Source organism: Vicugna pacos, chromosome 12, assembly GCF_048564905.1.
Source record: "Vicugna pacos chromosome 12, VicPac4, whole genome shotgun sequence".
Lineage (NCBI taxonomy): Eukaryota > Metazoa > Chordata > Mammalia > Artiodactyla > Camelidae > Vicugna > Vicugna pacos.
This window is the reverse complement of record NC_132998.1, coordinates 13422252-13448938: the sequence shown is the minus strand read 5'-3', so window position 1 is coordinate 13448938 and position 26687 is coordinate 13422252. Positions and strand designations below refer to the sequence as shown.

The 26687-nt window shown below is 40.1% G+C and overlaps 2 protein-coding genes and 2 long non-coding RNA genes across 9 annotated transcripts in view; 1 reads left to right on the top strand and 3 right to left on the bottom strand.

Moving 5' to 3' along the window:
• The window catches only part of CCNT1 (cyclin T1), a 34744-nt gene extending 27572 nt beyond the window's left edge, over positions 1–7172 (bottom strand). Inside the window, exons 1-2 of one of the 3 annotated variants that reach the window (XM_072972882.1) lie at positions 7044–7172; positions 2860–3026 (exon numbers count right to left, since the gene is read on the bottom strand). In XM_072972882.1, the coding sequence (XP_072828983.1) occupies positions 2860–3026; positions 7044–7083 (207 nt within the window). In that variant the 5' untranslated portion in view covers positions 7084–7172. Of the gene's footprint in view, positions 1–466; positions 1297–1966; positions 2520–2859; positions 3027–6876; positions 6936–7043 lie in introns of those variants that run through there. The other 2 variants (XM_072972883.1, XM_006202916.4) reach the window with 2 other exon arrangements.
• Positions 1001–26687, top strand: SPMIP11 (sperm microtubule inner protein 11). Of its 4 annotated transcripts, none has more exons than XM_072972884.1 (5): positions 1001–1134; positions 16184–16339; positions 24135–24257; positions 25933–26077; positions 26499–26687. In XM_072972884.1, exons 1-5 carry the CDS (start codon positions 1101–1103, stop codon positions 26545–26547), a joined length of 507 nt encoding a protein of 168 aa, XP_072828985.1. In that variant the 5' UTR covers positions 1001–1100; the 3' UTR covers positions 26548–26687. The 4 variants fall into 4 exon arrangements, with proteins under 4 accessions (XP_072828985.1, XP_072828987.1, XP_072828986.1 ...); XM_072972885.1 differs by having other exon boundaries at positions 1030–1130; XM_072972886.1 differs by lacking the exon at positions 16184–16339 and having other exon boundaries at positions 1005–1134.
• On the bottom strand, positions 8855–11606 carry LOC140700135 (uncharacterized). The gene is made up of 3 exons (XR_012078378.1): positions 11248–11606; positions 10102–10314; positions 8855–9004 (listed from the first exon to the last, which is right to left on the bottom strand). It is a non-coding gene; the product is annotated as an uncharacterized lncRNA (long non-coding RNA).
• LOC140700136 (uncharacterized) lies at positions 23313–26578 on the bottom strand. Its single transcript, XR_012078379.1, has 3 exons — positions 26466–26578; positions 25753–25865; positions 23313–23475 (listed from the first exon to the last, which is right to left on the bottom strand). It is a non-coding gene; the product is annotated as an uncharacterized lncRNA (long non-coding RNA).

Genomic DNA, 26687 nt, shown 5'->3' with positions numbered 1-26687 from the left:
CTGAGCCAAAACTGGGGCATTAATTCTAGGCCACCCTTTTTATAGGACCGTCAGGTACTGAATTTTCTCAAAACTCTCTTTACGCACTAAGTTCAAGAGGCAGCCGTCAACAGTTAGACCTCCAACAGACCCCTAGAGCATAGTAAAAAGGCACAATCTCAAAGTTACCAAGCAGAAGATCAGAATACACCGAAAATGGACTACTAGGAAGACCTAGTTAAAACACAAAGCGGGAAGGATACGAATTCCCAGCAAGTTGGTGGCACAGGTGAGCGAGCGGGAAACTAACTCCGCCTCGCTTCCCTTCCGCGAACACTTACCTTCAGCCCGCCCCATCAGAGGCTCTCTCAACTAGACATCCAGTCCCTGCCCACCCTCTTCCCTTCTGTGCGACAGACCCTGAGGGCTGGACGCCCGAGTAGGGCGCGACTGACTCCAAGGCCGAAGGCCTAGGCCGCAAGGATACACGTAAAGACGCTGGCCCATGTCCTGGAGCAGATTGGCCGCCTGCTGGCGATAAGAAAGTTCTTTATCTGGGTCCACGCCAAAACGACGGGATGGGCTATTTTCCAGCTGTTCTCGAGTAAAATACCACCGTTTATTGTTATTCTTCCTCTCTCCCTCCATAGTGCTTCAACCAGAAGGCAGCGGCGAAGGCTGCAAGCACTTCCCAGCGTCACCTAAGCGGCGACACACATCCGCTGTGCGGGGGCAACTGCGACGCGACGAACTTCCGCTAAGGGCGGACGGCTACATTGTGACACGCTTCCGCCGAAGAGCAGGGGCCGGGGTGCTCTTAAAGGACTTACTTCCGTAATGGACCTCGGCTCAGCCCGTAGCCGAGTTAATAGCCAGTAGGCGACCAGGAAAGATCTTGGGTCTAGGACGCAGGCGCTAATCTTATGACCCTTGAGAGGTGAGGCGGGGTTACAAGTTCTCGTTTGAAAAAAAAAACCGTCTCCTCTCGCGAGAACTGGGTTGAGCGTTCGCGCCCTGTGCGAGAGGGCGGGGTAACGGCTGTAGCGGCAGGAGACGGCCGCCCACGCGCCGCTCCGCGGTTCCTCGGAGAACTTCGCTTGTGGTGGCGGTGGCAGTATGAAATGGGGGAGATGGAATACTTGAGAGAGAAAGTAGGTGAGACTAAGAATGGAAAAAAGTAATTGGAGACATTTGCTCTATCATATCATAACCTAAAGCAACTGAAAGGCTCTTACGTTGTTGGTAACGGTATAAATTATCAATTTGAAAAGCTAAAGCCTTGAAAACACTCTTAACGCTTCGCCACGGTGATGCAACCTAAATAAAAGGAAGTTAATATTGATAATTTAGTATTCAGCACAATACTGATTATTAAATATGATATTTCACTTAATCGGTACAACCCCCAAGAAGTAATAGTTTAATCCCTATTTTGCGAACGGGAGAAAACTGCTCCTTCCATGTGTAAAGTTCCACTGCCGTACTGCGCATGCACAAATTTGTAAGTTCCTGCCCTATGATAGCATGTGACCCAGCTCCAACTCGGGTGGCTGTTTGATCGTAGGCAAGATACTTAATTTCTCGGTGCCTCTTATATGAATGTAAATGATAACAGTACATACGTTTTAGGTTCAGAAGAGGGCTAAATGAAGATTTAGTACGTTAAAAGCATTTATAGTAATACGTGGCACATAGAAAACATTCAGTAGTTTGTATCATAATATTTATTACATTAATATTGAAGTTGAGGGCAAGGACAATACCGTCTTCATTTTTGTATCCCTAGCACATACGTAGTACAGTCCTGGCCCTAGTAGTCAGTAAATGCTCACAGCTCCCTACAATAAAGAAACTGAGGCTTGGGGAGGTCAGGTAGTTTGTCCTACACTACACCACTTATAAGTGTAGGTTTTAAAATCAAGTCTAATTCTCTTGGTCCTCCCACTCTAGCGACTGTATTCTTGCTTTTCTGGAACACGCAAGTTACCTTGACGAAATTTGGGTAATGTTGAGGCAGAACCCCCAAGGAGGGCCACTACTCTCCTGCCGGCACCATCCGGTTCCCTGGCCCAGAGACTCTCTCTCACTTTTTGCCTCTGAAATGGCTTACTTACCCCTAAAATTCTATTGGTTCCCTGAGCTCACTTCTGATTGGTTAGTTTCTTCAATCCTGATTGGTCCACTTCCCTAACTTCTGATTGGTCCACTTGTAGTACTTTATTTGCATGGAGCTCACTCCTGATTGGTTGTTTCTCTCACTCCTGTTTGGTCTATTTCTACAAAGCTTGTTCCTTGTTGGTCAACTTCTGTTATACTTTATTTGCATATGATGTTGCAGAGTGTAAAACTGGCAGCCTATAAAGGCCTGTTTAAACCTACAGACGGGGTCCAGTTCTTGGGAGTGTTAAGTCTTCTGGGTAGGCTGATGTAATAATAAACCTGAGTTCTCCAACTCTCTGAGTGCTGCCTTGTCTCTCACCTGGATATAGATTGCTGTCACAACTGAGCTGTAACACGTTTTTCTGCAACAATGTTAAAATTCTTTGTCTTTTACAGTAAATATTTTGAGTTTTGTCATTTCTAGTCACTGCTGCTCCCACTCAGATTCTGATTCATTCTCAGAAGTATTTCCTTCCATTCCAGGCCCTCTTCTGCCATATATTGCCTACAGTTAGCAATAGCTCCATTTTACTTTGGAAAAATGGAGGAGAAAAATACTTCAAGTTATAACATTAAAAAAAACAATGATTTCAAACTTCTTCCGTTACAGACTTTCTTCTTTTAATAGAATAAGTGCTTTTTCAGTTATGTTATCTTTAATTTTGCCTTTTAAACAGTCAAAATTATTTCTCCCAGATCCCTCTTGCCTATTTCTCTGACCTGTGTTTGGTTCTCCACTTTATCCTTTGGACTGATGACTCCATTTTGAATTTGCTGTCCTGGCTGAGTGTACCAGCATTCTAAGAAGAAAGTCTGATATTTGTCAGGCTTCAGCAATGCAACTGCTACCCAATGGCTTGCTACCTTGCCATACAGCAGAGGGAAACCTATGTAAATCACAGAAAGAAAATATTCTTTGACTGAAGATGAAATTATTTGAAAATAGTCAGCAGTAATAACATAATTGCCAAACATGAGTTTTTGAGTCAGGCCTGGTTTCCAATCCCAGCTATTCTTTTTTTTTTTTTTTTTTTGGTGGTGGGTGTTGGAGGGTAATTAGGTTTACTTATTTTTTATTTTTTTAACAGAGGTACTGGAGATTGAACCTAGGACCTCATGCATGCCAAGTGCACACTCTACTACTGAGCTATATACCCTCCCCAACTATTCTTTTTTTTAACTATCTTAACCATTTCTAAGTGTACAGTTCATTTGTATCAGCTATATCTACATTGTTATGTAATAGGTATCTACAGCTTTTTCTTTTTGCAGACTGAAGCTCTATACCCACTGAACAACTCCCCATTTCTCCTTCCCCCCAGTCCTGACAACTCCTATTCTACTTTCTGTTTCTTTGAGTTTGACTACTTTAGATATTCATATAAATGGAATCATACAGTATTTGTCTTTCTGTGACTGGATTATTTCACTTAGTATAATGTCCTAAAAATTCCCAGTTATTCTTTTAACTAGCTATGTGATCTTAAATGTCATCCTGACAGAACACCATCTGGCACATGGTAGGTGTTCAATACATGCTCATTGTCAAAATAATGGTAGTCTTCAGATACACTGCCCTTAAAGAACAACTGACAAAATCTTAAGCCAGAGGAATTTTCCTCCTTTTTTTTTTTTAATTTAAATAGGACTTTGTTTCCTGTAAATCACATCTATAAGGCTACTAATTCTGGGTACAGGATTATACTACATCATGGTTTGATCTTATTTTGCGTCATGCTTATGAATGTCATATTTCAGTTATATCACACATTATTACCATTTACCATTTTTAAAACAATTTCTCCAGAAGATTCACATAATCTCCAAATTAAAATACGAAAAGATGATGTGCTGTTCATAACTATCCCAACTATCATTGATGTGTATATTTATGTACATTTATGGTAAAATTTACTGATATAAAGGATGTGTAGCACACAATTTATAAAAACTAGACAATTTCCTTTATTGTAAATTTTTACAGCCAACTGATTCTCACAGAATATATTCATTGAATTTTGCCAGACTCGAATCAAGAACTAACCTATGATGGCATTTGACAAACAAGTACAGGTGCCTCAGAGATAACTGTAGGTTCAGTTCCAGACTACCACAATAAAGTGAATATTGCAATAAAGTAAGTCACATGAATATCTTGGCTTCCCGGTGCATATAAAAGTTATGTTTACTGTAGTCTATTAAGTATGCAATAGCTTTATATCTAAAAAACAATATACATACCTTAATTAAAAAGTGGTTTGTTACTTAAAAATGCTAAACACCATCTTAGCCTTCAGTGAGTTGTAATCTTTTTGCAATAATTGCCTAGCATCAAAGATCACTGATCACAGATCACTATAACATAGTAATAGTGAAAAAGTTAGAAATATTGTGAGAATCTCCAAAATGTGACACAGAAACACAAAGTGAGCAAATGCTATTGGGAAAATGGCGCCAATATGCTTGCTCAGTGCAGGGTTGTCACAAACCTTCAATTTGTGAAAAACACAATATCTACATAGCACAAGAAAGCAAAGTGCAATAAAATGAGAGATGCCCGCATAGCTTTGACTGCTGGTTGACATTTTCATTTCATTAATAAGATGAAAGCGAAATAATGAGACTTATGTTGGAACGTCACTTGTCAGTGACTTGAGCAACATCTTTGCTAAACTGGATAATAGTTTTTTAATACTGGAAATATTTCAATTTTTTTGTGCTTTTGACAGTGTAATAGCTACAGATATGATACACTTTTAAACTTAATTTACATTATTAACATTTTCTTAATCACTTTCTTAAGTCTTGACAGTCAACAAAACAAATAAATTAAGGCTTTGTAGTGTTTGCCAGTTACTGTAGTTTAAATTTTCCCATCATGGCCAATTTCACACCACTAGTGTGACATCAATGATCATGAAATTGGGGAGAGATGAACACACCATCACATAGTATTTCTCCTGTGCAAATACAATAGACATGAACTTCTGGTTTCCAGTCTGACAAGTAAAGAGCTTGGAAGTCATCAGTCCTGTTCTCACAACAACAAAAAAGCTGAACAAAATGAAAATCAATAACCCTTCTTAGATCCATCAGAGAATTGAGATGACAGGGCAAACCTCTAGCACAAAAACTAGCAAGACAGGCAAAATCAGAACAGGCAGAACAGAGAATCATGGCTTACTAGGAGCAAAAACTACTCCTGGAACCAGCAACTGATAGGAGTATTTAAAGAGCAGTTGACTAATTGCTGGAGACTGAATATGAATTAGATAGATATTTTTAAAACTCCTGTGGGCCCAGCTTAAGGGGTCCCCCACATTTTCATGAGTTTTACTTCTAGGAGCCCCACAGGTCTTACTATGAAGACTGGAGAAAAATTCCCTCTGTTAGCAAGGAGAGGGGGAAAGTAGCCATTTTGAAATGCACCAGAGCATTCAGTTCAAAGCCCTGCCCTCAAGGGAAACTATTTAACAGAGCCTAACCAATGTGGGAGAAGGAAAATGACCAACTCCAGCTTCCTGTAGCCTTCCTGTTTCATCTAAGGGGGAAAAAAAAGACAAGAAGCGTCTGTGACAGTCACAGTCCAGGGACACAGGCTCACTAAAAGACTGAGACTTAGTAGAATTACAGAACACTTCCTCTCCCCCAACACATCAGTAGGGCTGCTATATAATAACCTGTGGTTACAACTGAAAGAACTACAAACTGAGACCCTATTTAAGAAAGTGTCTCTAGGGATACCCAGAGACAACAGAGGAGAAAAAGACAAGGACATCAGGGGAAATTTTGGCCTCTGACACCCACAACTATAGCAATCAGGAAATAGACTAACTCCCAGCTAGATAAACATAAAACCTTAGTTCATTTTACCCAATATATCATATCTGACGTTCTACAAAAAAATTACAAGGCATGCTAAAAGGCAAAAGATAAAGAGACAAAGCAAGCATTAGAACTGGGAATTTAAAATAACTATGATTAATATGCTAAGGACTCTAATGGAAAAAGTGGACAATACATAAGAATAAATGAAAAACATAAGCAGAGAGATGAAAACTAAGAAAAGGAAAGGCTAGAAATCAAAAAGACTAACAGAAATGAAGAATGGCTTATCAGTACACTGGAAATGACCAAGGAAAGAATCAATTTGAAGATATGTCAATAGAAACTTCCCAAACAGAAAAGCAAAGAGGAAAAAGAATGAAAACAACAGAACATCTAGATACATAGATTTAAATAACCTCATAAGCATAGATAATAGTAAAATGTAGTAATTAGGAAGAGATGAGTTTTTAATATTCACTATATTTTAATCTAATTTATTCCATTTTAATTTATTAAGATTAGACAATCTGTAAATTACCTGTAATAATAATAATAATGGCTTAACAACCAGCTTGCAGAATTCCTGAAAATTTAGCAAGTAGTTCTCAAAAGTCAGTATGAACTGGCTCAGCACACATTGTTTGAAATAACTTAAGGATTCTTTGGAAGTACCGTATTCAGATTCAAATACTGTTTGTTAAGGTTCCATTATATGCAGGACACTATACTGAGGAAAATTGCATACAGTATTTAATTCTCATAGCTCTATGCAATAGATATCATAACCTCTTGTTTCTAATTAAAAAACTGAAGCATGATCAATTCAAAGTCAGACACCTAGAATATGACAAAACTAAGATTTGGGCCCAGATCAAGTGCTCTTTGTACAAATTGCCTTCTGAAGCTTACAGTATAAATAGGACTGAGGAAAGAAAAAGAGTAACTGGCACGTGGCTCCTCCATTTTTTTCTGAAGTTATTTAGCCCCACTCCCACTCCAGCTCCTCTGTGACCCATAAATCCTGTGCCTCCTCAGACAAAGGGAGTGTCAGTCATAGCAGTTCTTCAGGACATTACCATGGTTACCAAACAGAGTCCAGTGCTCCAGCCTGTTCATTCCAGAAGAGGACAGGGAGGACGTGAGATGGCCTTCTTCAACTTATATCTACTGGGATATCAAAATTCCATTCGGAACAAGAAGAGGGACATAACTGAAGAAACAAGTAAGGGAAATATAGAATAAAGGGTTAGAGGGGCCACTTCTTAGCCATTTCTTTTCCTACCTTGGATTAGAGTTTTATCCCCCAAGATTAACAGTTATACTAGTTAAAATTAGAGTAGAGAAAGTATCCATTTAGCCTCCCTCTCCTGTCATTTAATATGCTCATTAGGATACCCAGTTTGTTCAACTGAATAAATTATTCTTATTCATTTGCTCATTTAGTCAACATCTATTAAGCACCAACTATGTGTAAGGTTTTATGTTGGTGACCAGGGATACAAAGATGGATTGGATAAGACCTCTCTCTGCCATAAAGTGGCTGACGACTGGATGAAGATAAGCATGGAAACAAAAATTTGCTGTGTGGTGTACGATTCAGTTAAATGTGGAATGCTGTGGAAACACAAAAGAGAAAGTACCTAACACTATTAGATTTGAAATGAGAATAGGGGACTCCTTTAGAGAAGACTGCACACAGGAAATGCTTCCAGAACTGAGCATTAATGGATGATTGCAGTTGATCAAGTGGATGAGAAGGGAATATAGCACAGACAAAGGAACGGAATTGAGAGGAAGAGCCATATTAAGTGAACTCCAAGAACTTGGGTACAAATAAAGGGTAAAGAAGACAGGACCTGGGAAGCAGGCCATGGAATCTAGGCAGGTTCTAGATAATTGAGGATACTGTTAGGCATGCTAACCCTTGAACTTTGTAAACAGCCATTGGAGGCTTTTTAGTTAGCAGTGAGTAGATATCAGATCTGTATTGTATCTACAATGCTTAGCAGTACCTCATAGTAGAGGTTTAATAAATATATTTGTAAGGTGTGAATGAATAAATGAATAAGTGATAGGTAAGGGGAGGGGATAACTGGGAAAGTATAAAGCACGAAGTTAAGATTGAGAAGGACTGATCTTGCCTAGGCCTCCACTGGGCACTCCCTGTTTTCTTTCTAATTCCATCAAAGAAGCTCTGTTGCACATGTTCAGCTTTCAGGTAAGATTTGTACAAAGAGTCCCACTGGTGGACCCTAGAAATCCCTTAACAGCCCTACACCAGCCCTCCTCTGCTTGTCCCCACCCAGCTGGGTCCCAGCACTTGCAATGGGGATGCTATTGTCTCCAAATAAAGAGCCCTTCGCCCTCTCTCAGAGAAACACACTTGGCCTAACCTACAAACTTCTCTTGTTCCACTTGGGGTTATTATATATTGCCTTCCTGTTATGACAGTTGAGAATTTCGCTTTCTTATACTACAGCCCGTGCTTCCCGTCTCCCTAGTTCGTATCACAGTTTTAGGTTTGTGGTTAGCAAAATTCTGAGAATGACCCTCAGTGAACCCTCCCCTTATATAATCTCATCCCCTTTGAGTGTGGGTGGAACCTCTGAATATGATGGATAACACTCTGGTGATTGTTACTTTATATGGAAAAAAGGAGATTATCTGAATGGGTCTAATCTAATCACACAAGCCTTTTAAAAGTAGAGTGTCTTTTCCAGCTAGCAGCAACAATAATGAAAAGAAAAACGGAATTCAGAGATTGGAAGCATGTGCTGGATTTGACACATCATTGCTGGCTTTGAAGATGGAGTGGGGCTGCATGCCAGGAAATATGGGTAGCATTTAGGAGCTGAGAGTATCCCAGCTGACAGCAAGGCATCAGTTCTTTCACCACAAGAAACTGAATTCTGCCAATTACCTGAATGAACCTGAGGTTGGATTCTTCTCTAGAGTCTCCAGATAAGACCCCAGCCCAGACACCTTGATTTCAGCCTTGTGAGATAAGCAGAGACTGTCAGACTTCTGACTTACAGAACTGTAAAACAGTAAGTGGATATCGTTTTAAGGCACTAAATTTGTGATCATTTAGGATGTAGCAATAGAACTCTAACACAAGTTTCAATTTATAGTCATACCGTCTTACAAGTACATAAAAATTGTCCACTATTAAGTCAAATAATGTCACTATGATAACTTTTCCTTTTTTGTTCAAATTTTTGTTTATTCCTGGAGTTAAGAATTGCCACCATTGTTTTCATTTGTTTGGTTTTCCGTGTAACTACTATTACTTTTTCCCCCAAAGACTTCAACAGCTCTGTCAAATGCCCAATGATATTTTTTCCAGTCACTCAAAACACAACAAATAATCTATCGATTCCTTTTTTCCCAAACTGCCTTTCTCCTTCTTATACTCTCTGCCTTCTCCTACTCTTGGTGCATGACAGCTCTTGTTCTGAAACTTGCTCTTGCTTCTCTCCAAGGTTTTATTCCGTTTCTTGGAGCCCATGTTTTCTTTCTGGATTTACTCTCCCTTTCTCCTATTCCTTGAATAGTTTTCTGAGAATGTGTAGGAGGTATATTTTTGAGTGCAAAATGGTTTATTCTACCCTCACACTTGATTGTCAGTTTTTCTAGATGTGGAATTCTAGGTTGAAGATCATTTTCGGAGAATTTTAAGGAATGCCTTTATTGTCCTCTACCTTCCAGTTGTATTCTTTTGTGCATTTCTCTCCAGAAAATTTTGGTTTTCTTTTTGTTCCCTAATGTTCTGAAATTTCATAATGTTGGAACTTGCTGTAGGTCCTTTTTCACTGACTGTGATAGACATTCCATGAGTCTTTTTTCAATCTGGAAATCAATGCTTTTCATTTCTAACAAATTTTCCTTTATTATTTCTTTGTTAATTTATTCTCTATTTTCTCTCTCCTCTCTTTATGGAACTTCCATGTGTCACCTCTAAAACCTCCTGAACTGATCCACCAACTTACTAATTTTCTCCTATATTTTCTTTGTGTTTTGCAAAGTTTACTCTTTGGAAGATTCCTCAATTTTATCTTCCAACCTTCTGTGTTAATTATCTGTGTAACAAATTACCCTAAAACATAGATGCTTAAAACAACAAACATGTATTACCTTATAGTTTCTGTGAATCAGAAATCCAGGAGCAGTCTGGCTGGGGGTTCTGGCTGGGGTTTCTCTTGTGGTTGCAGAGAGGATGTCAGCAGGGGCTGCAGTCATCTGGTGGCTGGAGGCCTAGGCTCCTCTCTGGCCATTGACAAGACACCTCAGTTTCTCACCAGATAGGCCTCCCCTTCAGCTGCTTGAGTGTTCTCACATGGCAGCTAACTTTCCTCAGAGCAAAGTGATCAGAGAGAGAGAGAAAGGAGGAAGGAAACCACAATGCCTTTTTATGACCTACTCTCAGAAGTGACTGTCACTTCCACCTTATTCTGTTTATTAGAAGAGAATCACTAAATCCAACCCACACTCAAGGGGAGGAGTAATAAGAAAGAAGCTGTGGACATACGGTGGACCCCACACCTTTGTATCACACCATTTTATTTTGCTTACTGTATTTTTAATTTCCAAGGGCCATTTTTAGTCTTCTGGTTTTCCTTTTCCAGATCTCTTTTTTCTTCAGGGGTATTATACTTTATTTGAAATTCTGTTGTTTCCTGCATTAGCTTTTTTCCCTCTGGACCCTTTTTTCCTATGAGTTTATTTTAGTCTGTGTTTTTCTCTCATTGATAGCTGTTGTCAAATACCTGTTGGTCTTTGGCTCTCCTTTATAATTTAAGAGTGAGGAACTAAAAAACTGACTAGAAGCCTAGGGAGGAGTAGTTATCCATTGTGGACTTCACCGGGAGCTTTCCTCTGAATCTCTACATTTTCTCCAGAGAAAAACTATAATTTCTTCTCTGGGGACTGGTTATATGCTTGTCTGCTAGCATACTGGGACCAAGACAGGAGTTTGGTCCTGCATTATATGCCAGCCCACACCGTAAATCCTGTCTAGGAGTGCAGTGCCTCCTAGATACAGTCCCTCCAAAGGAGTCTTTCTTTCTTCCCCCAGTTTTATAGATATATAATTGACATATAACATTGCATAAGTTTAAGGTGTGTGATATGTTGATTTGATACACTTACAAAATGATAACCACCATAGCATTAGCTCTGACACCTCCATCATGTCACATAATTACCATTTCTTTTTTGTGGTAAGAACATTTAAGATCTACTCTCTTAGTACCTCTCAAGTATATTATACAGTATAATTACCTGTAATCACCATGCTGTATATATTAGATCTCCAGAACTTCATCTTCTAACTGGAAGTTTGTACCCTTTGGCCAACATCTCATTCCTCCCAACCCCAGCCCCAACCACCATTCTATGCTGTTTCTGAGTTCCACTTTTTTAGATTCCACATATAAGTGAGATTATACAGTATTTGTCTTTTTCCATCTGAGTTCTCTTGCTTCGCATATTGCCTTCAAGGTTCATCCATGTTGTTGCAAATGGCAGCATTTCCTTCTTTCTCATGACTGAATGATATTCCATTGTATATAATACCACATCTTCTTTATCCGTTCATCCATTGATAGACACTTAGGTGTCCATATCTTGCCTATTGTGAATAATGCTGCAACAAACAGAACAGTGAGGATATCTCTTCAAGATCTTGCTTTCATTGCCTTTGGATATACAGCCAGAAGTGAGATTGCTGGACAGAAAGATATTTTCTCTTCTTGTTGGGGCATGGTAGTTTGCCTGGTTGTGCCACATGCTTTGTGGACAGTTTCAGTGACCACCTTCCTGTTCTCAGACCTATTCTTTACTCCCATCTTCTGTGGTACCTGTTACCTTCTAAGGTTTGAGCCTCTCAAATGAATTAGCTCAATTCTAGATGTATCCTCCACCGCAGAAACTTAAGTTAAAAATTTTTTCCTATTCTGATAAATTAGTTACCAACCCTCTATCCACTTTCCATTTTTGAGAAGATATTTCCACTGAAATATGTCATCTTACTATTATATCCTTGCTCTCTCTCTTTACCGTTAAAGGTTAATGCCATTATTATTTTTTATGTCATTTTAGCAAATTTAGGAGGGAAAGGAAATAACCTTAAATGGTCAATTAATCATTTTTAAAACTTGGTGATGTAATTTCAAAATTATAGAAAAGTTAAGACACAAAGAAATTCCCTATGTCTTTATCCAGATTAGCCAGTTGTTAATATCTGGCCACATTTGCTTGCTCTCTCCCCATGTATTTATGTATATCATTTATATATTTATATATCTCTATGTATGTAGATACGTATTTTTCCTCAGCTAGTTGAAAATAAGTTGTTCCTATTATATCCTTTACCCCTAAATATTTTTGTTTGTTTTTCCTAAGAATAAGAACATTTTTAAGATAATAACCCACAGTATAGGTATCAAACAGCAATTTTAACACTGATACAATACTATTACCTAATTATCTATAGTCTGTATTCCAATTTTGCCAATTGTCCTATTAATGTCCTTTAGAACAAAATTTTTCCTTCTGGAATACAATGAAGTATCATTTAGTTGGCATGCCTCTTAGTCTTCTTTAATCTGGAAAAATTCCTCTGCTCCTTTGTTTCATGACATTGACTTTTTTTAACAGTACAGGCACAACATTTTATAGAATTTTCCTTAATTTGGGTTTGTCTGGTGTTTCTCATGATTAGATTAGGTTTAAATGTTTTGGGGAGGAATAAGCAACATTATGTCTTCAGTATGTCACACCAGATGACTTGTGATGTCATTTTGTCCCATTATTGGTGATATTAACTTTGACCATTTGAATAAGGTGGTGTTTGCCAGTTTTCTTCACTGTCAAATTACTATTTTTGTTTTGTAATTTGTAATAATTTCCAGGAATATACTTGGAAAAAATGTCAATACCCTATTCCTCATCAGACTTTCACTTACTAGTTTTAGCATCTACTAATGGTTCAGTTATTTCTATGATTGTTGCAAAATGGTAATTTTCTAACTCACATCCATTTTAACTCAAAGTGTAACTTTTAAAGTTTTATTTTTTCCAAAACAATCAACTTAGTTTTTATACAAACCACTGCTTGTTTTTAAAAACACATATTCCGTTAGTTTAAATAATATTTCATTAAATTGCAAAATTGCAATCACAAGTAAAATTGGCATGAATTGTTTGGAAAAAAAAAACCCCAGCTGACTCTCGGTATGCATATAATTTAATTTGTGGGAGCAGAAGTATGCAGGTATGCTAGAGAATAGCTCTTGGCTGCAACTGGAGTGTTGCAAGCATCTTTTAATATGTTTTTCAGAGAAAATGGAGAACATTAATTAATCTAGCAAGCTTTTCAAGGGAGCTTCTTTAGAAGAGCCTCCACTATGTATAACATTGAGCTATTCACATTTAATAGTCTAAAATGAATCAAGAAAATAGCGCATCTTAAAGAATTACTGATAAAAACTTAGGTAACCTTGTCCTGGACAAAGTTGGAGATTCCTAAATTTAGTATGTAGTTAGGATGCAGGGGAGGAATAAAGGTGAGATCTCTTTCCAGACACAGTTTAGATGGTTAGAATTCCTTGTAGTGAAATATCACCCAAATGAAACTAACTTAATATTGTTTGTCAACTATTAAAAAAAAAAAGAAAGAAATATCACTCAAAGATAATGGTTCCTGGCAGAAATTGACAAGATATCCTAAAATTCATATGAAAATGCATGGGACCCAAAATAACCAAAGCAATGTTTGAAGAGTAACAATGTTGGAGGACATACTTCCCAATTTCAAATCTTCTACAAATCTCCTCAAAGCAAGACAATGTGATACTGGCATAAGGATTGCCATATAGATCAGTGGAATAGAATTGAGAGTCCAGAAATAAACCTTTACATTTATGGTCAATTGATTTTCAACAGGCATGCCAAGACAATTCAGTGGGAAAGAAAGAACAGTCTTTTCAACAAATGGTACTACAAAAACTGGATATTCATATGTGAAAGTATGAAATTGAACCCCACAACACACCATATACAAAAATTAACTCAAAATGGATCATAGATATAAATGTAAGAGCTAAAACTTTAAAACTCTTAGGAGAAAAATCTTCATAACCTTAGACCAGACAATGGCAATGGTTTCTAAGAAATGACACCAGAAGTATAAGTGACAGAATGAAAGATAGATAAATTGAATTTCATCAAAATTTAAAAGCTTTGTGCTTCAAATGACATCATCAAGAAAGCAAAAAGATTTTTTTTTGCTAAATGTTTGGATTACAAGACAGGTTTAAAATAAGTAAGTATAAACCCTTATTAAATCAATAATCACAAGAGAAAATGAAAGTTGTTAAACAATTGCGTGGAAAAAAGCCTATGGGGTCAGACAATTTTGAAAAGAGGGAGGAAGAAAGGTAAGATCCCTTTCCAGTTTAGATGCTTAGAATTCCCTGTAGTGAAATATCACCCAAATGAAACTAACATAATATTGTAAGTCAATTAATATTGTATGTCAAAATTTTAAGACACAGATAACTCCATTCTAAAAAGCAAACACAATGAAAATAATTAACTTTACAATAATAATACAAAACTGATAACATAAAACATCATACAGAAATATAGTACAAAAGGAATTCATTGACCAGTAAATGGAAAAATCTCACTAACAGGTCAAATTCAAGAATATATTAAAGACAATCATCCATTATCAAGTAGGATTTATTCCAGAAATACAATGATGATTTAATATTAAGGAACAGATTAAAATGACACATCACACCTATATGTCAAAAAGATGTATACAACTATCTCAATAGAAATTAAATTTGATATTTTTAGAAAATGCTTTGTAAATTAACAATAAAAGGATATTCATTAGCATAAGGAATCCCACCTCATATCACACACAAAAATTCTAGCTGGATTAAAGAGCTAAATACATCAAACAAAACTATAGAAATATTAGAGGAAAACAATATTTTTACAATCCTAGGGTGGTTCTGGAAAACCTTTCTCATAGGACATAAGGGCCAGAAGCCTAAAAGAAAAATGATAATTTTTCCTAAATAAAAAATTATAAATTGAGTATCAAAAGACATAATAAAGTTAAAAGGCAAGAAAAAACTGAGAAAATATTTGCCATATATAGATGTGTGTCTTATAAATACACACATACATGCATATATTTGTATTTATAATTCATATATATTCATAATATATAGAAAGTTCCCAGGTAAGGCACCAATCCAGACTCCCCTTCTCATCCAACATCAGATATTTATTTACTGGGAACTAATTGTACCAGGCACTATGTTAGGCACTGGGAATACAACAGTGACTAACACAGACAATAAACAAGTTGATAAATAAACAAGATATTCACAGATTACAACAAGTGCTGGGAAGGAAATAAGGGTGGGAGAGATGGTGCAATAGATCAGAAGTTATAAACTGCAGGCCAGAGGGCCAGACTCAGCCTACAGAGTGCTATCTTAAAAATTTGGACCAACATTTAAAAATCAGGAGACTTTATGTAAAACCCACATTTCTGATTTCTCTTTAAAAAATTAGAACTGGCTACACTGGCCTAAATCCCTACATGACCACAAACAGCCAGAGCAAAGTACAGCTGCCCCTTTAGATGGGAAAGATTTCTTACTCAGTTTGTTTTACTCATAAACATTATCTGCCTGGCTCTTACACGCAACTGAGTTTGCAGATCTCATGATGGAGAGTAGCTCAAAGAGGCCCACTTTAGACAGTAATCAAGGAGGTAATGTTTGAGCAACACTGTGAAGAATGAGAATGAGCCAGCCACGTGTAGAGCTGAGGAGAGAGCTTTGTCCTCATAAGAGCAAACTTCAAAATCTAAAAGCAGTTCAAGGCCAAAACTGGAGCAAAGCACCTCCAACTCCCACATTGATCAGACTGCTTTCACTGCATGCCAGGTTGAAATCTCCGATTTCTGACAAGCCATTTTAATTGTGCACACCCTGAAATATCTATGCATTCTGCCCACCATCCATGAGTTTATAATAAAATAAATCTTAAACAATGTTTCTGGTATAACTACCTTTTCCACAAAGACATTCAGGAAACTTGGCTACCCTCTGCCAAGTTTGGCTCCAACCATGTCATGCAGACTTCCACGTGAAAATTCCACTCAACAGTTATTATATTCTATTCCTAGTATTCCCTAGAAGCCAGTTGAGCTGCCCAGAGCTGAAGCCTGGGCCTGCATGGCCAAGCCCTGGGGCCCATAGGCTGACTCTGGAAGCTCAATATAAGACTATGAAACCCCAGGAAGTTGGACTGTTGAGCTCCAGAGAAACCTGTCAAGACAGAGGTATGTGTTTTTGGCTCTCCTCCTAGGACATTTAGTCTTCCCAGAATGATCAGTACCATAACCACAAATTTAAGTGAGCACTTGGGACTTCCTGACAATTCTATGATAGTCTCCTAGCCACTCCCCCACTCCTCAAGACAACTATTTCACATCCTCTCTCTCCTCAAATCTCTAAAATCCCTTCTCCCATCTCACTCTGAGCTGATAATTTTCTTGCTCCTCATTTAACTAAGAAAATAGAAGCAATCAAAAGAGACTTTCCATCATCACATCTAATATTCCACGGCATCTATACTCTCCCTCTGGTACAAATGAATGAACTGATTCCATTTGTGTACTGGATCTCATTCCCTCTCACCTGAAAGATTTTGCTCCTGAGATTATCCCCACTCCCTCAGGTTTTTTCCCCCCTCTTCACAGATCATTTCTATAAGTATATAGAAGTGCTGCAATCTCTTCCATCTGGAAAAAAGAAAAAGAAAAAGAACCCTCTCTTGACCACATGGTGCCCTTAAGCTATCGTCACCATTTCTTTCTCCACCGTCCTCTCCCCTTCTCAGCCCTGATTATACCAAACTCCTGGAAAAAGTGGTTTCTACTCATCGACAAGAGAAAAAAAAACAACCATGCTGCTTGGCCTTACTTTAAATTCATGATCACTAACTCCAGTGGGCCTTCGTGGCTGCCCAGAAGTCAGGCTCCATCTTGTTCGGTGCATTCTCTCACTCTCCTGGAGGCCTCCTCATACCTCCTCTTTCCTCAGACCTCCAACACGTCCTGTCCTATCCTCACTCTCAGATAACTTGCCTTCTATGTCACAGTGAAAACAGAAGCAACTGGAAGATAATTCTATAACCTCTCACAAACCGTATCTATCCATCTACCTGCATCTGTGTCCATATATGTTGCCCTATAATGAATCAATGGTCTATGCACTTATTGAGACCAACCCCTCCACTTGTGCATCAGATCTCATCTTTTTGCCTATTCAAGGACACTACTGCAATATTCTTCACACTGTATTGCATCAGTTTTTCCATCTCTGACCATTCCAATCTGCATACATACATACTATAATTTCTTCCATCTTAAAGCTCTACATTTCCTATTTCCCTGCCCACTCCCCTCCCTCCTCGCCATAGAGAAAAATTTCTCAAAAGACTTGTCTGGTCTTGCTGTCTTCAAATATCCTGCCAGTCTCTCTTAAACCCACACCAGTTAGGCACTTGCCCCCACAGCTCCACTAGATAGTTACCAATGCTCATATCCATAGTGATGTTGCTAAATTAAATGGTAAGCTCTTAGTGCTCATCTTATTTAACATATCAACAGGAAAGTGCAACTCAGCAAGGTTCTGAACCCCAGTGCTGCTGAGGTTGCTTGCAACATAAGGTCAGCTGGCAGAGGCTTGGACCTGTGGACCACCATGAGGGGGAACTTGCCTCATACCTTTCTGTTACCTCAGAACTGGTTGGGTAACGTATGTATGGATAAAATATAGCATACTGTTTGGCTCCTAGCAAGCCGACAACCATCTACCTTGCTTACCCCAGTCTTTCTATTCCCAATTTCTACATCCATTAATTCAAGGAACACACAGTTCCTGACTCTATACTCATCCTTAATTCCACAACCCAAATGATCTTGCAGAACTCTTTAATTTGTAATCCACTCTTGTCTTCAGAATGATTCTCTGAACCTTGCTCTCTTTCTGGCTGATCTCACCTTGTTATTACATTCACTCCAATGGCTTGATTCTTTTCTGTCCACCCATAATAGTACTTCAACTTGTTCTCCATGCTCAGATCAGCCACACTCTTACCTGGCCTTTCAGTGAAGGCTTTAACAGCAACCATAAAAATGAACCTATTAATATTAACACTTCTCATTCTTAACACATACTCTAGTGATATTTTTAAGTCACTCACAATTTTTCTTTGAAGAAAGACTGTTTTTTTCTGCAAGTACATGTGAAGGCCCACACAAGCTTTCCTTATTACAGTCACAATGAAAACGCTCAGAGGTGAGTCAACACAGGTAACTAAATACTCTGCCAGTCTCTGCCTCCTTTATTTTCCTCTTGATAAAGGACCAAAATAGAAAAACGAAAGAGGAAACCAGGGTGTGGAGAGCATACTTTGGTCTCTCCTCAACTTCAGAAACTCAGTCTTATCAGGTATTCAAAATTGTTCAGATTTGGGGAGCTAACTCACACTAAGCAGATTCAGCGTGCCTCAGTTTCCTCAACTGTAAATGAACACAATAATGCCTTCCTTATAGATCCAATATAGAGATTAAAGATAATATTTGTAATATACCTAAGATCTAGCACATAAAACTATAAAAGAGATGACTGGAAGTTATAAACCATAATGAGTAAGTTACTATTTCCATATGGAATATATACCTTTCCTCTGACTGGAATATCTTGGTCCACTACTCGACATGTTTGCCAGGATGCAGTACCTGGAAAGCAGTATTTTTAACCATAAGTTTCCTTGAGAAGCAAAAAAAAATGCTAGCCGGCTTCAAAGAAGTCTTCATTCAGGCCCTGAAAGCCTGGTCAATTGCAGCTGCCCACAGAAGAGCATCCCTGACCAGTGACCAGAACCCCCATGTCTACCAATCAGTAGACTCCTGCCCCACCCGAGACTCACGTTTCCTGATCCTAATGCTATAGTTGCTGCTGCAGGTTCAGCCCAGCTTCCGGAGTTCATTCACCTTGGGTGCTAAGCTTCCTCTTCTCTGTCCTTCCCAGGGGAACATGGCCATATATCTGTCTTTTCCTTTGCTGAATCTGTCTCACCCCTTGCTTTGAACCCTGGCCTCTCATCTACTCTCTCTATATAAACATACTTTTTTTTCTATTGAAGTATAGTCAGTTTACAGTCTTGTGTCAATTTCTGGTTTACAGCATAATGCCTGTCATACATGAACATACATGTATTTGTTTCCATACTCTTTTCACCATAAGTTACTACAAGACCATCTACTCTTAACTTCATACCTGGACACTCCTCTTGGTCCAGGGGTGTCTTAGAATTTTAGAAAAATTCTCCCTATCTGGCCCTTTGCTGAGATAACTCCCGTGCCTTGTCATATGAAAGCCCTAGGTCAAGCTAGACATCCTCCTAACACAAATCTACACTCCACATTGCCCACTGGCAGAAGTCTCGGCGGCAAATGGATGGGAGTGGGTATAGAGTGATGATGCTTGTTCTTGACTTGAAACAAATGACCTCTCCCTGCCAGACTCTCTGGTGACTGCCCTCCAGCCACAGACACAATGACCTCTAAGCTCCGCACATCCAAAGGGCCTCACTTCATCTTCCTCCACTGCCTCCTTTATCGTTCCTCTTCCCCGAGAAATTCACTAACGAGTCCTCAGAGTCGCTCTTACTTTCAAACGAATCTCTTCAAAGAAAAGGTAAATCTCAAATCTTTGGTAAAAGCTGAGTACGCTGACTGGAATGTTCTCTGCTCAATCTCTTATTTCTCCTGATCTCCCCTAGCTGTCTGTTTGGTCACCTGCCTGTTAGGAGACAGCTGGAGATGCCATTCTTAGACTCCAGTAGAGGGCACTGTAGTTCTGGCTTTTCAAACAGGAGCACGAATGGCACAGTTCAGCCAAGAGCGAACTGGCCAAAGCCGCTGAGCCCCCTCTGCCTTTCTAAATGGATAAACCTACTGAAGTTACAGGCATGTCTTTTGGAAACACCCATACGTCTCGTAGCTGCTACAGACCATCATCCCCATCCACCTGAAACTGGAGGGAAGAAGGTATTCAAGCTCCTCATAGCCACAGTCTGCCAATGCCCAGGGAGAGGGCACCTCCAAGGTGGCTGACTGTGTCTGTCCTACAGCAGAGGTCCCACTTTTTCCACAGGAGCTTGGCCTTTCCCCACTGGTTTTCCCCACTGGGACTGGTCCAATCCACTGTAGAGTGGCCCACCAGGTTCCAGTTCTCTCTGCTCCCCCGATGCTTGACATAGGAAATACTATTCCACGTTTCAAGTGGAGCTCAGGGAGGCAGGTAATATCATCATGTCCCCCTCCCAACTCAAGGCTTCTCCAGAGTGAGCAGACACCCTTGACGGGGTCCCCATTGACCTGTACACAGCGGAGCCCTCAAAGAGGCTAGTTCTATTAGTTCGTGGTTTTCCTTAGTCCTTGCTCTTTCTGGAAAGCCCTGATTAGACAACTACAAGAGCCTGTTTAGTGTCGTGGTTAAGAGCATGGGCTCAGGAGCCAAACTGCTTAGGTTAAACTCATGTCTCTGCCATATGCTAGTTTAAGTGAACTTAGCTGGACAAATTACTAAACTTCTCTGGGCTTCTGTTTCTCCATTTAAAAAATAAGGTGATAAGAGTACCTACCTTTTATAGTTGTGCTGAACACATTCACTGACACATTAGCTCTTCTTACTGTTGCTATCTCTGGAAGATCCATGTCATGCATTTCACATCAGCAGTCTGCAACCAGCACTACGCCTCTCTGTTATCTTGTGCCCTGTCTACTTCCCCTGTGTTCAGAATGCTGAACAAGTGACCACTCTGAGGAAGATATTTTTGGACACAGAGGCAAAGGAACTGCCCCTATACATAAAATGTGCCCTGGAGATTGGGTCTGGTTCCCATGCTCCTTTCCACTTCCTCCCAAATCACTGACAACTTCCTTAAATCAGGGAAAACGGTAAGAGCAAGGTAGCCTTCCAAACACACTTTAGCCAATTCCAATCTACGTTAATGCTCCAGCCAACGTCAAGGGATTAATGCCCCGCATCTGATATGACCTCCTAGGCAGGAGTCATATTTTACGTATAATATCACATTGTCTCTCAAACTAATCTTGCATGAATCTCCAGTCAGGGTGGTGTTACTCTGCTTGCAGCGACACCAACTTTAAGGCAACTGCAAGCAATGTCTGTTAGATATTATCACCATTATGTACTAACACTCTGGAACAGACAGGCAAGTACCCTGACCTGAAAGTCAGAATTCTGGGAGCCACTGAGGTAGACCCATCCTAAAAATTCTTCAACCTGAAAACATCAGGGAAAATCAGCCCCAGTTCCAACTAACAGAGGCAATGGGCAAAGTAGTGGAAAACTAAGCTTTTGTGACCACCCCAGTGGCCCTGAGAAGCCTGTAATACTGAGAAATCTGCAACATTAATTTGGATAAGTGGAAGACCCATGCAAGTACTTTATATTACCCCAGATGTCCTTCATGGTCCATTCAAGGCATTTAATGTAGTCTTATGGTAACTCCTAACTTATGGCCCAGTTCTAGAAGAAGCTGTCAGGGCCCTTCATGTCTGTTTACCACAAAAAACCGTATGGAGCATCGTATTAATTGGGTGGATGAAGAACCTCTGTTATACCATCTACCAACAAAATGATGGATTCATCTACCTTGCCGCAGTGGAGTTTGCTTATAAAGAGTTCATTGCATCCCTTCCAAAGGTGGCTTCCAAAAACTGGCAGCTTGGGTAAGCCACAAGTTACCAAAAATATCTTCCAGCTTGCCAAAAACTGATCAGAGGAATATGCCAACTGGTGCTTGATTCAAGAGGAAGACATCCAAGTGGGTGATATTGTCCAGTACACCTCTAAGCACCCAATAACCCAAGCTGGGAAGCTGGGAGCCTACTACTCCAAAAGGGAGATAACAGACAGCATCACCTGGCTGTACCCTTAAGAACAATCAATCTGAAGCCTCAGGACCAGGTAGAGTTCCCACTGTCACCTGCACCCAGACCAGTAATTACTTGCAGTCCAGGTCCCACTGCCCACTAGGAATATGCTCTTTGTCTTTCCCCTCAGTCTACATTTACTTGGCCATGGACGCTCTGCCACCCTCACCTAGCCCAAAGTCAAATGACCAAACTCAAATGACACTGCTTCTAGGGACTGGCCCCTTATTGCTATAACCTGCGATGAAGTACAAATCCAACCCCTGGTTTGCGCCAGGCTTCCCCACTCCAAGTCCTCAACTGTGGATGGAGGGGATTCACATAGTGCCCCACTCTGGTGGTGTGATTATCTCAGACAGAGAATGTTAAAGGAGATTTCCACTGGAGTACAAAAGGGATGGGGGAGGGACAGAGACAATGAATGTGTGGGGCCAAGCCAGGATGAAGGAGAAAAGCAGGAGCTGGGAAAGAGCTTCAGAACAGATGGGCATCTCCACCATCCACCCGAGGTGAGCCCACAATCTCAACAACTTCCAGAGAGAATGGCAAACTTTGATCCAGTTCCTGTCAAGCTCAGGACTCTGAGATGCAAGCCAAATCAAGCCTATTTAAGCAGAACATGAATTTATTGAAAGAATATTGGTGGGATTACATCAAACTGAAAAGCTTCTGCGCAACAAAGGTAATCAACAAAATGAAAAGGCAGCCTACAGCATGGGAGAAAATATTTGCGAGCCATATATTTGATAAAGGGTTAATATCCAAAATATATAAGGAATTCCTATACCTCAGTAGCAAAAAAAAAAAAAAATCTAATTAAAAAATGGGCAGAGGATCTGAAGAGACATTTCTCCAGTGAAGAAACACAAATGCCCAACAGGTACATGAAGAGATGCTCAATATTACTAATCATCAGGGAAATGCAAATTAAAACCATAATGAGATATCACCTCTCACCTGCTAAAGTGGCTCTTATCAAAAAAAAAAAGATAATAAGCACTGGCAAGGAGAAAAGGGAACCCACGTGCACTGCCGGTAATGTAAATGTATGCAGCCACTATAGAAAACAGTATAGAGATTTCTCAAAAAATTAAAACAGAACTACCATGTGATCCAGCAATCCCACTTCTGGGTATATACCCAAAGGAATTAAAATCATGATCTCAAAGAGACATCTGCACTCTAATATTCATTACAGCATTACTCACAGTAGCCAAGACACAGAAGCAATACAAATGTCTATCCACACATGAATAGATTTTTTAAATGTATATACCTGGTCGGGCATAGACACTGCTGCACTCAGTGCTGTGGTGGGCACTGCTGGCACCAAGGACACTGGGCCCTGGAAACTGCTGCTAGAAACACGATGCAGCTTCACTGCCCCAACTTCCATCAACAGAAGAAGACTTGACATGATCCCTGCTTCTTTGCAACTTCATCTGTGATTCAAAATCGGAAGATGTGTTGGTTGGCCTAGCCAAAAACTCTTTGCCCTTGTCCTAGCTACAAGAGAGCCTGGGGATCTTAACCTGCCCTACTCTATAGCCTCGCCAGCCCCAGGCCCTGTCCCTCTCCACTTAACCCAGCACTAGTCAGGCTCTAAATCAATAGCAAACTGAGACCTCTCTAAACTTCTAACACACTTGGTATGTCGCTGCCTGAAATGCTCTTCCTGACACTTCTATGTCCCACGAATTCCTTCTTATCCTCCAAGATTTAGCTTAAACATAATTTCCCCTATTAGAGCAACTGAAGCTCTGCAAGTATGCCAACCCCAGGAAAGGCATCTCCACCCAGATAAGGGGCCTTTCTCACCTGCACTAACCAGAAGTATTTGTCAATATCCTGATTCCAGCAGGTCACTCAAAACCCAGGAGCCAGGGAGAAGCAAGAGAGCAGAGAGGGAGGTCTTGTGATCACTGGGTTCTTCCTCCCTCTCCTTTGTCACAGGCATTTTGATTTGGCTCCTGAGATCCCGAGAATCTGATGTGAGTGTCTTGGAGAGATGCCTGCCACCACCTGGTTGGCATGGAGTCTACAGACTCGGAAAGTCAGCCCCATTTGCTAAGTACTCAGAGGAAGTCTGCTCTCATTTCAGACCAGAAGGAATCAGTGCCCACGAGGCTTCCCCCTATTATCTCAGAAGATGGGAATTATTCTGTGCACCAGAATAGCCACACAAGGTACCACGAAGCTGTACGGAAGGTGTCGTTAAAGACATGTAAGTATGTTGAATTAGGCACCATGCTATGGGGCAGAAAAGATGTGTCTGAGTTCCCAGAGAATGGTGGGATGTGGTGGGGCATGGTTTTGGGGGCAGGGGGAAAAGCCAAGAAGAGACTGAGAGAAAGGAGACTTGAATGGTAGGGTAGGTAAGATAAAATATCTGAATCAGACTTAGAAACAGAAGATCCAGGGGTGAGTCCTAGTTCTGCCTCTTTTAAGTGTCTCACCTTGGGTGGTAGTCACTTACCCTTTATTAAACTGCTTCCTCATTCATTTAAAAAAAAACAAAACAGAAAATGCCTACTCCACCAATCTTACAGAATTGTAAGGATCAAAGTTTTGGAATTTGAACTGAGTTTAAACTTCAAACAAGTTGTGTGACCTTGGGCAAATTCCTTTCACCACTTAACCTCTCTGAACCAAATGAAAACTGCAATAATACTCTAGCATTGCTGTTAAAGTTAGAGAAAACATACATTTTAAAAAGCATTTAGGACAGCCTACTGATAAGGCAAATACTTGTAGGACTCTCCAGGGAATTACGCTATGTGAAGAAAGCCAGTCCCCAAAAGATCATATACTGTATGATGCCATTTATATAACATTCTTAAGATGACAAAATTATAGAAATGAAGAGCACGTTGTTGATTAGCAAGGGGTAGAGGGAGGGGTATGTGACTATAAAAGGGCAACTCTAGGATCCTATGGTGATAAACCGACAAAACCTTATCAACATGTGAATACCCTGGTTGTGATATGGTACTATAGTTTTGCAAGATATTACCACGGTCGGGGCTGGGGGGATGTGGGTAAAGGGTACACAGGATCTCTGTGTATCGTTTCTTACGACTATATGTGAACGCGTAATTATCTCAAAATTCAAGTTTAATTAAAAAAAACTAAAATACTTTCAGAAATTTAAAAAGATAGGCGTGAAGAGTAGCTGTTATTTCTAACAGCAAAACTTTTTTTTAAAAGCTTATTATCAATTAATAGGAAAACAACCAAGTCAAAAATGTAACATCTATTCAATGGTATATCAGGGATTTTTAAAAAATAATGATTATAAAGACTATATAGACAGAATATTAGGCCATAATTCTAAATTTTAAAAATATACAAATTTTATACACTGATATATTTAGATTTATCCAAATAAATAGAGTGAAAATACAAAAAAAACTAGGTAAGTCAAGTGATATTATTTCAAAATTTTAAAAACACCTAAAACAACATTTAGAACATAACAGGTACTTGATAAATGGTATATATTAGCAATATGTAAAGATATCGTGGTAGTATCATTGCTAAATTTCAAAGAATTACTTGGAATGAACAAAGGGGAAAAAAAAAGGAACCAGCAGACCCATCTTGCACATTTTCCATGTGGGCTGACCCATTATTTTTCCACCACCTTAGCACTTGGGGAAAGCTCTCTTGGAGATGGGCTTACAGTGGAAGCAGGAAGAGCAAAGACCGATTCAACTGACCATGAAGGGTGTGAGAGGCTGGAATCCGGAAGTGAAGCTGGGTGTGATGACCAAATTTCCAGGACTTCTCAGCACCTGGTCAGGCCCAGTTGCTAGGCTGGGCTCGTGATGCCCTGAGGCACAAAAGGGAGCAGAGAACTCTAAGAAATTGGATAACCTGCCCTTCTCCCAACCATTCAGTCCCCAACCAGGTCTTCAGAGTCCCTCTGACTGATGCTCAGAACTTCAGCTTCTGGCGGTCCCACACTCCAGGAGTGCGCCCAGAGGAAGCCATGCCGTGGATCCGGAGCCCCCGCCACTGCCTCATTAAAAGCCCAATGACCAGGTTAGGCCGGGAGGGGTGAGGGTGGGGAGATCTCCCTCCCTTAAATCCTTGGAGACCGTTTTATTTCTATCCAGAGTTGGGAAATGGACAGAGGTGTCGGTCTTACCAGGGAAAACTGGCCCCAGAATCTGGGCAGTGTTGGCATAAAAAGGAGCTAAAGACTTGCCTGTGTCTTTGCTTTTCACCTTATGGATATGTTTTCTGAACAGACACAAGTATCTGCTCCCTTCCTGTGAGAGGCTTCCCTCCATCGCCACCTCCCCATCCCTCTAACCACCACCCACTGGCAGGAGCCTTCCTTCCTCACTACCCCTGCCCATCCTGCCCTGAGGCAGTCTTGGGAGCTAGGTTTAAGGGCACCACCCCTTCCCCCAACCCCCAGCCTAACCTGGCTGAATCTGAGACCCCATCTCTTTTCCAGGTTTATGGATCACTCCATTCTCAACGACAGAAACTTCAGTCCGTATTGAGCAGGATGTTTGCAGGAGGACAAGATAGACTGTGGATAGAGGGCAAAGAAGGGGAAAGAGGGAGGTGCCCTGGTTTGGACAGCTGACTACTGGGAGGAGGGGATGGAGAAAGCAGAATAAACAGAGTGGATTAAAAGTCA

Bases quoted from the DNA above. Each gene is read 5' to 3' on its own strand.
- SPMIP11 (XM_072972884.1), top strand. From the start codon at position 1,101: ATGGGGGAGATGGAATACTTGAGAGAGAAAGTAG. The intron at 1,135-16,183 runs GTGAGACTAAGA...TTCTATTCCTAG, and splicing joins ATACTTGAGAGAGAAAGTAG to TATTCCCTAGAAGCCAGTTG. The intron at 26,078-26,498 runs GTTAGGCCGGGA...TCTCTTTTCCAG, and splicing joins ATTAAAAGCCCAATGACCAG to GTTTATGGATCACTCCATTC.